This window comes from Protopterus annectens, chromosome 4.part0 (genome assembly GCF_019279795.1).
Source record: "Protopterus annectens isolate FY-2018-M chromosome 4.part0, PAN1.0, whole genome shotgun sequence".
NCBI classification, from domain to species: Eukaryota; Metazoa; Chordata; order Ceratodontiformes; family Protopteridae; genus Protopterus; species Protopterus annectens.
In genome coordinates, this window is record NC_056733.1 from 879,245,058 (window position 1) to 879,257,344 (window position 12,287).

The window sequence follows — 12,287 nt, forward strand, 5'->3', positions numbered from 1 at the left end:
CTATAGCTTACAAGCAGGAAGTGTTAATGCCATTATTGTTAAAGCAGCATAATCTTGAGTCACTGTATTTTGTGCTTGTTCTTGTTAAATAATGGATCTTGTACGTGGAGTCTGCTAAAAGTGAAAATGCTTGATGCTGGGCAGGCAGTGGTTGCAGTCTTCCTGCATGTGCTCTCTAACATCAGGAAGTAGTAGTCGTGACTGCAGGAACTTCATACAGACAAGCACTTTTCTGTTCCTTACCAAAACACGCAGTATTTAACCTTTCTGCAACTGACTTGAATACAGTAGACTGCTTTAATTGTACTGCCTTTGAATTGCACAGATGCTGACCATTAATATTTCAAGGCGTTTGTTTTGGAAATTTGCCCTTCTGAACTTTCATCTGAAGGCAGATTTTCTGCAGTTAGAAGTTACTAGAACTGTCTGAGGAGAGCTTCCAGGCATCTGCAAAATGTTGAACTGGTTACAGAAGTGGAACATAATTTCCAGTTTTGTTAACTTTATAACCTCTTTTTTCCCTTCCAGACAGCAAGGATACATAGGCTTCAAGGAACCCAGCAATATGGCTGTACCCCCACTTCAGCAGCCCAGCTTTCTGCTGGTAGGTGTTTTCTTTTGCAGTAATTCTGTTGTCAGAGATGAGCTGAACTGTTTAATTTGAACTTCTGTAAGAACGCCTTTTATCCAGGTGTGTACATCAGTGGATTTATTTTATTGAGTAATTTAGCGTAGCCATATATGCTGTAGTTGTCTAAGAATGTGCATCTAACTGATGGATAATGGTGTGTTTTGTCTCAGACTTTCTTTTTTTAAATGTACATCTTCTGTTTTTACAGGCAAGCCTAAAAGCAGATTATTTGAATAAGCCCTTTTCACAGCGATGCATAGATCTTGCTAAAGTGATTGAGGACTATCCTGCCAAGGTACAGTATACAAATGTTTTTACTGTACCACTTGCTTGAAATTACTTTAGCAAAAGTGTACCATGTTCACATGTCAGATGATAAAGCAAACGAGCCCTCCTAAATGAATGGATAGTCTGTTGTGTGTGTGGTCGGTTCCAGATATCAGGAAGTGATTTTTCTGTTTTACCCTGTACTTCTTATGTAGGTTTGTTTTTAGTAGTATGAGTTAGGTCATTTCACCTGTTTAATGTTTTTATCAGTGTAATAAAATTTACTTGCTTTTGTTAGATGAGTTAGTTGCCCTAGGCTTTTGGCTTATTTTCAAGGAGGATCCAACATTTTTGTTATTTTGGAGCATGTTTGAAAATAGTTTATTTTCAAGGGGGATCCAAGGTGGGTATATATGTAGATATGGAAATTTTTTAGTTATGTTGGAGCATGTTTGAAAATAGTTTGTGTATGAATACTAAATCTGAATGTTGCGAATTTCCCATAGTTAAATATTTTTAGACCAGTCTGGCATCTTTTTGCATTAGTTGCCTCATAAGCCTTTCATAAGGGTTTGTGTCTTATTCACCTAGGCTTTTTAGTTTGCCCCCTCCCCCAAAACAAGGTAGCAATGCAATCAGTTGAGATGACAAATAAGGACCTTGATAGTAGTTAGTTTCTCCTAGGCCATTAAATCAAATAAAAAAAAATGCCAGTTTGTTGGGCTTTTATTTCTACAGTTACCTGCCTGTCTGCCTGCTTTCCTGCCCAGAATTACTGTATGCCAAGGTTCTGCCATCTTTATCTTAATTTTTTTTTTGAAATGCACTGTATTGATTGGCCTTTTTTTCATTTTTTTTTTTTTTTTTTGAGATTTATTGTCTTTGCAGTCTGCATATTTATGAGCACACACAATCCCTAGGTTATTGTCCCACAAGGTATTTGGTTATATGTCAAACTTTCTGTAACTGCCCTGAGACACTGCCCCCATGAGATGCTCTTCATATTGATCACTTCTGTAATAGCCTTAGCTGTATGGGTTATATCCTGCTAAGGATATAACTGCTGGCCAGAATCCAAAGCTTCAGGGCACCTTCCACCCACCCAAACTGCCCAGCAGCTCGAGATGAGCAGACTAAAAGAAGTTTTGGAGAGAAGCTCTTCAGTTCTTTACTGCCTTTGAAGTATGCTCCTGAGACTTGGAAGAGTTGGCAGTTGTTTTCTACATTCCTTAGCTGGGCAGATAAGTTGCCTTTTGGGGAAAAAAAAATTCCCTTTTCTATTTTTTTCTAATTTTTTTTTTTTTTTTTTTTTTTTTTTGATGTTTTACTTTCCTCTTCAGGAAAATTATTTTAAAGCTAGGCATGTGGTGTTTTAACAGACTGTAACATACTTTTAAGGGAGGACTTACTTGTTTTTTCTGTCAATTTTAAAGTAGCATAAACTAACTGATGATATATTTTCTGAGAAACTTGTGTTTTAATTTTTCACTGTGGGGGCTGCCATAGTGTTTGGAAAGTTCTTTTCTTTTTATTGTTTGACAGAAAAGTAACTTCTGCGGGCGGTAGTTTTACCAACATTTGCTGATTGTCTTCCCCAGGAAAGAGTCAACATTTTCGGCTTGACTGTGGAACAGATTCAGTCCCACTGTCAATCCTTCTTTCAGCCACAAAAGAAAAAGTTAAGTAAACAGCCTTTGCCACCACAGCACACTAGCAATTTGCCTCAGCCACAGGTAGGTGACTTTGCTGTGGCCATTTGTTGTGCCTAAAAACACTCATCTTTTACCCCAAATCCCTCTAGTGTAGCACCTACAGCCACTATGGACTTGGGGTTAGTCACGTCCTGTGCGGCTGTTGGGAGTCCCCTTAGTGGGTAAAGGAGACTCACTGTTGTCTGTCCTGGGAGAGGGAACATGGAAGGTTTCCCTGTTATTTCAGAATGCTGTGTTCATTTCTGGAGTACCAGCAGCTGCTGTTGGTTCATGTTTGGCTCCATGTTTCCTGTCAAAAATAAACAAAGTCAAATATGTATACGCCTCAAATTTCTTTGGATAGGAGTAGTTTACTGAGTCTGGCTCAGGATTTAAGTCAGGCTATCTATCTTTCTTATAGAGTAGTTTCTAGTAAAAAAGAGATGCCTGTTTTTCTGAAGAGATTTCAGATTATGATTCTGAACGGGAATCGCGGTGTTACAGCGGTAGCATTGTTACCTCACAGCAAGAGGTTCTCCTGCTAGATTCTCGTCTGGAGTGGCTTCTGTGTGGAGTCTGCATGTCCTCCCCGTGGTAGAGTGGCCTCCGAAAGACATGCGTGAATGGGCCTGCCTTTGCTGAAGGTTAGGTGTCGGGCTGGCAACTCGGCACCATAAATATCGACTGCCAATCATTAGCGGACCCGAGTTCCGCTGTGGCGACCCCTAACTGGGAAAAGCCGAAAAGACAAACATTCTGAATGGGAAGATGCAGGTAGAGAATTGGAGTTTTGTCCCCAGATTTCTATTTCAGACTCTGGGGATAGCTCAGTTTCTGATTCTTCCTGTGGTGGATTCTTTCTCTGAGGCTATTGCTAGTATGTTCCAGTGTTTGTTTTTAGTGAGAGAACTCTGATAATTCTCAGTTCCTCAGAAAATACTCCGAGTTGTTACAGAAGGATTTTCTAGGAGACATCCATTCCTGTCTGTTTATAGGATGTGCGAGTTACTGTCTGCAGTTTTCCTGATATCCTGTCTGCCATTTGAGAGACATCTGGCTGTATAATGTTCCTCAGTCTTTTAAATGTTCCTACGCTATTCTCAGACTTGACCCAGCAGCTGTAGCGTCAGTTGATTCCCCTGCTGCTAAGCTCTTGGTTAACTCCAGTCTTACTCTTTCTGATGAGGATGAGAAACCTATTGATAGGTATGGGCGGGAAAGTGTGTACTTCTGCAACTTTGAATTTTTTTTTTTTTTTTTTTTTTTTAGAATTTTGAATTGTAGCACTCGTATGTTCGTTCTGTCACATTGCAGATAAAACATTCACCATACTTTCACAGTTTCTTCTTGTGGGGAAACATCTGATGTTATGTGATCCCATCTCGCCTACATTCAATACTGATGGGCTCGGAGCCGATCCCTCTGCTCCGACTCGGCACGCTATGCTATAGAGCGAGGCCTCTTATTGGCTGAGCTATTTCTTATCCCAGGATGCACCACCACTAATCCCCCAGATCTCGTTTGCCGCTTACAAGCTAGGACGTGGTCTCAAACTTGGCTGGGCTAAGTACTGTTTTATTCAGGCTTTTCCTGTCAAGAATTTGCTTATTTTGAACCCAAAAGCTGTTTTAACAGCTATTGTTGTGGTATGAGTGCGTTTAAGTTAATCTGTTGAGGAAATTGTGTTTTTTCGTTAAGGGAAGGTTTCCCGTTTAAGTTAGAGGGGCCTTCCCCTATTTTCTATTTCTAGCGTTTTACTTGTGTGTGTCAAGTACCTGCTTAAGTTAGAGGGTCTTGACCCTCTTTTTTTCTGTGTTTTTTTTGCATTATAGTACTGAATTGTTTGTTTAAACAAAAAAAAAAAAAAACTTTATATTTTAAACTTAAAACTTACTAGTTTTGTCTTTATTATTAATATCTTAGAGGTTTGTAGCATGTCTAAAGAGCATAGACCCTCTGGGTTTAAAAAGTGCACGAGGTGTGGTTATAAGATGTCCATAACGGACGACCACTCCTCGTGCGTTTATTGTTTAGGCGCCAAGCACCTACAAGAGTCATGTAGCGTGTGTCACGCCTTTTCATCAAGAGTCCTCCAGGAGAGAAAGAACAAATTAATTCTAAAAGGGTTGATTAAGCCATCCTTCGAAGAGGCTTTATCTTCCTCTTCCTCTCCTTCAAAAAAGAAAAAAGCGTCGGCTCCGACCAGTCTGTCGGAACCGACTGCCAAAAAACCTAGGCAGGCTTCTCAATCGGCTCCACAGACTTCGGAGCCAAGGGCGGAACGGTCTGCCTCAATGCCTCCAGTCTCGACCCCTCTGGTTTCGGAGCCGAGGACTGGGGCATCGAGAGGCGGGTCACCTTCATCGGCTCCACTGATATTGGAGCCGATGAGGGTTGCCGGCTCAGACTCTTCCCCTTCGGCGCCGAAGTCCTCATCGGCACCGAGGGAAATTGCTTTGAGATCTCCCTCGGAACCGATAGTAATAGAATCCATTCAGAGCCGGTCCCCTAGTCCTATGGAGCCGATGGAGAAATCGGTTCGGACCCGATCGGTGCCATCTAGATCCTCCAAGATGTCTGATTCGGACATCGACAGGGTGCTCCTAAGACTCTTCCAGTCTCCGGTGTTTCAAAAGTTAGTTTCGGCTCCAGCCCATTCTGCTTCGGAGCCGATGGTCCACCCTGCTACTATGGTTCCTCCTCCAACAGCCTCGGCACCGTTGGAGCTGGTGCTGGTGGAACCGATGGAGGTTTTAGGGTCGGGCCCGACCCTTACTCCAACTCTGGCTCTTAAGTCGGAGTTCGGTACGCGGACTTCTTCTGTCGGCCCCGGGGGGGATGCTTCGGGACTGATGTTTTCGTTCCCAAGCCTTCCTCTCTGTGCGTCGGCTGTGGGAGTGCCGTCTACCGTCGTGGCCACGGAGGTGGGACCCTCCCAGGATTCTGGTGGTCCCGCCTTCAGGGCTATGAGGAGTGCGTTAGCCAAATCATCTTTGGCTACCTCCACGGTCTCCCCAGCTCCTTCCCTGCATACCGAGACTGGGTCTTTGGCAGTCCCCCTGTCCGTAGACAGCGGAGCCCCGGGGCCTGAGGTTACCCCCACTGGGGTTTCCCCCCCTCCTGGAGGTCCTTCTGAAGCTTCTTTGGAGGAACCCCCCAGGAAAAGATCATGCAAGAGGAAGCACGTTGACTCCCTTGATGAGTCTCTTACATCAGACACTGATCTCGATGATGCAGAGGGGTCCCCCTAAGTCGTCCTCAGATGATGTCTCCTTTGCAGACATCCTGGAAGCCCTTAAACAACGAGGCGGCTGGCAATCCAAACCCCCTTCTGCTGATGAGTTGGTGTTCCTTAAGGCCTTCGGGGCTCAGCCCTCCGCCTCCTGGGTGTCTCCGCCCTTCGACGAGCTCTTGGAATTGATCTGTCGAAGGGCTTGGGAACACCCAGACTCTGTGGAACCGGTGCCTGCCTGTCCTAATAAGTTCCTGTCAGCACCCCCGGAAAAAGAGTTCCTGACTAAAGGTGTGGCTGTAGATGCTTTGGTGGTGGCATCTGCTACCCAGCAAGATGTAGCAGAGGCTTCGACGTCTGTCCATACTCCTAATAAGGAGTCTAGGAGCATGGATCGGTACGGTAAGCGCACCCTAAGTTCAGCGGCCTTTACATTAAGGTCCTTGAACTATCTCACGCACTTTACCAGATTTCAGAGGGATCTGATTAAAGAACTTTCCAATACCCTCTTGGGTAACCTGCCTGAGGAGCTGGCCCAGACGGTTGGCTCTCAGCTGGCTACGCTCTCGTCCATTTCAAACTCGTCCATGAGGCTCATTTCTTATGCGGCCAAAGGGGCGAGTAGAGCGGCGGGTACAGGCATTGCTCTACGGAGGCAAGCCTGGCTCCGCCTGTGTCATTTTGCGGAGGCCTTTAAGTCTTCCTTTGCCGACGCCCCCTTTGATGGGTCCTCCTTGTTTGGACCCAAGGTAAAGGACACACTTACCCGCTGCGAGCAAGAAGGTAAGACTTTGACTGCCGTAGGGGCACGATTTTCCACTCCCTTTCGGCCTTACCCCAAGGCTAAAAGAGGAAGGAAAATGTGGTTCCGTAGATCTCAGAAGTCTTACCCCTCACAGCAGGACGATCCCCCTTCCAGAGGCAGGGGAGGGGGAAATTCTTCTGGAAGACGCCGTCCCAGAGGCGGCAGAGGCCCTCGCAACACTGGAGACCGCGAGTCCTTTCGTGGCTCTTCAGCCTTTCACAGTCCCTGAGGGATTGCCCGACTGTGCAGCTCCGGAGCCAGTCAGGGGTCGTTTTTCGAAGCACCTAAAAGCCTGGGAGGGTATCACTCAGGACCGATGGGTGCTTCGAATCATCGCCGGAGGTTACACCATCCCTTTCTCTCACTCCCCACCTCAGTCCAAAAAAATCCCGGACCCGCCACCCAGTCAACAGGAAACTGCAGCCTCAGAAGTTTCAAAGCTGCTGCAAAAAGGAGTCATCCAACCGGTCCCCGCAGACCAGATCGGATTAGGGACTTACTCAAGATTCTTTTTGGTGCCAAAAACGACCGGGGACTTGAGACCCATTTTGGATCTCAGCATCCTAAACCGTTCAGTCAAAAAGTCCAAGTTCCGAATGGTCACTCTACAAACCATTCTCCCATTGCTGGAGAAAGGTGTTTGGATGTGCTCCATAGATCTCAAGGACGCTTATTACCATATCATGGTACATCAAGCGTTCAGGAGACATCTGCGCTTCAGCCTAGGAGGCAGTCATTTTCAGTTCCGCACGCTGCCCTTTGGTCTCACCACAGCCCCCAGGGTGTTCACCAAATGTTTGGCGGTCGTGACTGCTCACCTGAGAAGTCTAAGATTCCAGGTGTTTCCGTATCTAGACGACTGGCTCCTAACTGCCACCTCCAAGCATCTACTATTGCGGAGCCTACAAGCCACTATATCACTGGGCAATTCCCTTGGAATCGCTTTCAATTGGCCAAAGTCTGTGTTGCTGCCATCTCAACGCATAAGATTCATAGGGGTAGAGATAGACTCAAACCGAATGCGGGTCTACCTACCTACAGGCAGGATACAAACCATACAGGCTCAAGTTCGAGCCTTACTTCCCAGATACAAAGCCCCAGCCAGAATGGTCCTGCAGCTATTGGGATCCATGTCCGCCACGGTTCTTCTAGTCCCCCTGGCAAGGTTGCACATGAGAATTCTCCAGTGGCTTCTTTCAGCTCAGTGGTCCTTTCAGGAACTCCCTCTGTCACCTCATATGGATCACGGAAACCTGCAAACGGGACCTTCGCTGGTGGCTAGGGACCTCCAATTTGGATCCGGGACGACCCTTTGTTCCACCTCCTCCTGCGGCCACTTTGACCACGGACGCCTCCCAGATGGGGTGGGGGGGCATTCCCTGGGCAGGTCAGTCCAAGGCAAATGACACCCAGAAGAGACCCTACTTCATATCAACATCCTAGAAACGAGGGCGGTGCTTCTGTCCGTTCAAGCCCTTCACGATTACCTCCCTCAGGGCATAATTGCCGTTCACTCAGACAACATGTCAGTTGTTTGGTACCTGAACAAACAAGGAGGGACCAGATCCTATCCTCTTTGCAGAGAGGCCATGAGAGTTTGGGAATGGGCAGTGTCGACCAAACGCTTTCTAGTGGCTACTCATATCCCGGGCAAGTCCAACGTGATAGCCGACAGACTGAGCAGAACCATCCTCTCTCCTCACGAATGGTCTCTGAACATTAGAGTTGCAAATCAAATTTTCAGCAAATGGGGAGTTCCGTGTTGCGACCTCTTTGCGACTCCACTGAATGCGAAGTGCAAAAAGTTCTTCTCCCTAACCCTGGCTCCGGGGAAGAGCCCCATGGACGCACTAGCCCGTCCTTGGCCCACCGGCTTGCTTTATGCCTTCCCCCCAGTTCCTCTTCTTCCCAGGGTGATCCAAAAGGCTTCTCTCTTGGGGAGCAAAATGATCTTAGTTGCTCCTTACTGGCCTCGTCAAGTATGGTTTCCCTATCTTCAGAAATATGCTCTGGAAGGTCCATGGTTCCTGGATCAGATCCCAGACCTTTTGGTTCATCAGTCGGGACTATTCCACTAGTCTCTACACACCTTAAAATTGACGGCTTGGCTCCTCCTCTTCCGACTATAGTCAGGAGTCATACATTGGATCCAGAAGTTGTACACATCTTATCTTCGGCCCACAAGTCTGCTACAAAGAAATTGTATTCTAGCAAATGGAAAAGATTTGCTATTTGGGCTCAACTCCGGAGCCTGGATCCCATCACTATTCCCGTATCAGAAGTACTGAAATTTCTAACTTCTCTTTTCAATCAAGGCTCTTCAGTCTCTACCATCAAGGTTCAATTGGCAGCTATTTCCAATTTTCACGAATCTATAAACTTACCTTTAATGAGCAACAGATTGTGTAAGACCTTCTTGAAAAGTGCTGCGCTTTTAAGACCTCCGATTTCTCATCCTGCTCCTCCATGGGATCTCGATGTGGTGTTACACGCCTTAACTTCCTTCCCCTTCGAACCAGCAGCGACATGTGATTTAAAATTTCTATCGTGGAAGACTGCCTTTCTGGTGGCGATTACTTCTGCCAGAAGGGTTTCAGAGCTTCAAGCTTTGTCTGTAAAACCTCCGTACTTGGTTTTTCACAAAGACAGGGTATCTCTCAGGCCAAATCCTTCCTTTGTCCATAAAGTTTGTTCCAGTTTCTGCCTACAACAATCATTAGAACTTCCAGTCTTCTTTCCGAAGTATTCTAACAAAGCGGAATTCATATTCCACACATTAGATGTCCACAGGCAGTTGCGTTTTTATTTAGATAGGACCAAACAAACAAGGAAAACAGATCAGTTGTTTGTATCCTTTGCAGACAATAAATTAGGCAAAGCCGTGACAAAGGTCACTATTGCCAAATGGATCAGGGACTGTATTACTCAAGCTTATTCTTATTCTAACAAAGAGCTTACCACCTCTGTCAAAGCTCATTCTACAAGGGCTATGGCTACTTCAATAGCATTCCCTTCTAAGCTTGCCATTAGTAACATTTGTGCTGCGGCTACATGGTCTTCCCCGCACACTTTCATTTCCCACTACAAATTGGATGTGGCATCTAGAGGACGAGCTTCATTTGGTTCCACAGTGCTCAGGAGTGTTTTCCAGTGAGCCACCCAGGATTTAGGTGCTAGGGACGCTGTCCCATCAGTACTGAATGTAGGCGAGATAGGATCACATAACATGTTTTAGTTATGTACTTACCATTACTTTTAGATGTTTGGGATCCATCTCGCCTACATTCCCAATAACCCACCCTCCTTCCCCCTTCCTTGGAGATCAGAGGATATCAGAAGGTCCGAATCCTGTTGTTTCATCTTGAAACATCTAACAATGTTATATAAACAAGTTGTGCATGTGTGCATGAATGCGGACAAACAAGATCTGGGGGATTAGTGGTGGTGCATCCTGGGATAAGAAATAGCTCAGCCAATAAGAGGCCTCGCTCTATAGCATAGCGTGCCGAGTCGGAGCCGAGGGATCGGCTCCGAGCCCATCAGTATTGAATGTAGGCGAGATGGATCCCAAACATCTAAAGTTATGGTAAGTACATAACTAAAAGATGTTCTTCATCTCACATTGCTGCAGTCCTTACACTTGGGGTAGTCCGCTGTCCTCGGTCGGCCCGAATATCAAAGTATTAGGCTGACGTCGGTCATGGCGCTTAAGACTGACATCAGGACGTCAGGGTACAAATGCGCATGACCGACGTCATATCCTCAGTCTTTTTTGCCGCATGGTCCGATGCAGAAGCAGCATTGCAAGTGCCGTTCGGCGTACTGAAATTTTTCGAATTCGGAGTTTCAGACCGAGTCAAAGTTGGCTAAGTACCCCGTTGGGGAATATTTTAGTTTTTTCTTGCCTCAGTGGTTTACCGGATGTCAGAAAAAGTGAATAACTGTATTTCTTGTGGGAAGCAAATACCGCATAGAGATTACCATACTTTGTGTATCCCTTGTTTGGGGCCTGAGCACGACGTTGTTGGGTGTCGCTTTTGTGCTAGGTTCAATAAGCGCACTATTAAGCGAAGATTGTGCCAGGTTGGTCTTCGGGAAGCGGTGCAATTATAATATGCCGTCGGATGCTCCGACGCCCGCTTCTTCGAAGAAGCGCAAAGACAAGGCAGCTAAAACCAGGCAAGAAGAGTCGTCTGTACCGGACGCCGGTTCTTTAGAGGCGTCAGTGGAACCGGTGGTTCCACCGGAGGCTTCTCTGGAGTCCCAGGGGGAGACTTTAATATTGCAGGATGTGGCCTCTCAGGAGGCAGGTCAGGCTGAAGGGGCTTCTCAGGTTACTGTACTCCCCTCCCTTCCTAGGGTGGTTAGGCCCTCTCCTTCTGTTTCCAAGGCTTCTCCCAGAGGCAGGCCAGGTTTAGCTTCTGTTGGTGTCTCTCCTAGTTCTACAGGATCTGTGCCCAAGAAGCACATGCTTAAAATGGCTGAAGATTTAATAACTTTGATTAGAGGTTCTTTGCCCCCTCCTGATAAGAGGCCTAGGGTGGAACCAGAGTTGGGGGATGTTGAGCAGGTTTCGGATATTTCAGAGTCTTCGGCTGAAGACTTGCAGGAGTACTCTCCTTATTCTGATTCTGATGCAGATGATTCTACTCCTTCTGCTTCTCCTCCAGAGGATTTTTCTTTTTCAGAGACTCTTCATTCCATGAGGGAGCATTTTAAGTGGGAAGGTTAGGACTTCTCTGATTCCAGGAAAAGGCTCAGGGAGTTTTTGATTTTACCCCAGCATAGGCCTTTGGCTATACCACCTGTTCTGGATGTTGTGGAGGATGTGTTTGCAGAGGCTTCACTTAATCCTGATTCTTTGCCTCCTGCTCCTGTTAAACCGGATAGGTATTACAGGGTGCCTGAGGCTCATAAATATCTTTATAAGAGTCCTAGGGCGGACCCAGAAACTGTTAGTCAGGGACCTAAGGGTGTCAAGGCCTCTGTTGTAAAAAATCCGGTTCCTCCAGATAAAGAGGCCAGAGCTTTGGATAGATGGGGAAAGAAAGTCTATACTTCTACCTTAGCTATGAGGGCTTTGAATTGCCAGTTTCACATGTTGAAATATCAAAACTATCCTCTTTCTCAATTGAAGTCTAAGGTAGATGCTCTGGCGGAAGGTATTGAGTGTAAAGAATTACAAGATTTGGTGCATGTCTCGAAACAGGTGGGTAAGCATTCTTTACAATGTGGTTTTGATGCTGTACAGGCTTCGTCTAGGGTGGCTGCCACTGGCTCAGTTCTTCGCAGGCACGCCTGGCTGAGGGATCAGAATTTATCTGACCATGTGAAGACAAGGATTTTGGATGCTCCTTTACAGTCTGATGTGTTGTTTGGTTCACCTGTGGAGTCAGTCTTGAAGAAAATGGAGGACAAGGCTAAGTCTATGCAGGCTGTTAAAGATTTTTTGCAAGTTCAACCTCCGAAGTTTAGTAGGAATTGGCCTGCTAAGGGGTGGACGTATCCTGCTTATGATTCTCAGTCTAGGGGTAGATCTAGACGTGGTAGGGGCAGGACTCAGAGTTCCTTCAGACCTAGAACGGGGAGTTCACCTGCACAGTCTTCGGGTGAGGGCAGGGGCCAGTCCTTTCGTAAACAGGCCCAATGACCTACCTTTTC

At 46.2% G+C, this 12,287-nt stretch overlaps 1 protein-coding gene across 1 annotated transcript in view; it reads left to right on the plus strand.

The window, feature by feature from the left end:
• Positions 1-208: 208 nt before the first annotated feature.
• The window catches only part of SMPD4 (sphingomyelin phosphodiesterase 4), a 1,415,848-nt gene continuing 1,403,769 nt past the window's right edge, over positions 209-12,287 (plus strand). Inside the window, exons 1-2 of the mRNA XM_044068837.1 lie at positions 209-604; positions 840-941. Coding sequence (XP_043924772.1) covers positions 455-604; positions 840-941 — 252 coding nt within the window. The 5' untranslated portion in view covers positions 209-454. The remainder of the gene's footprint in view (positions 605-839; positions 942-12,287) is intronic.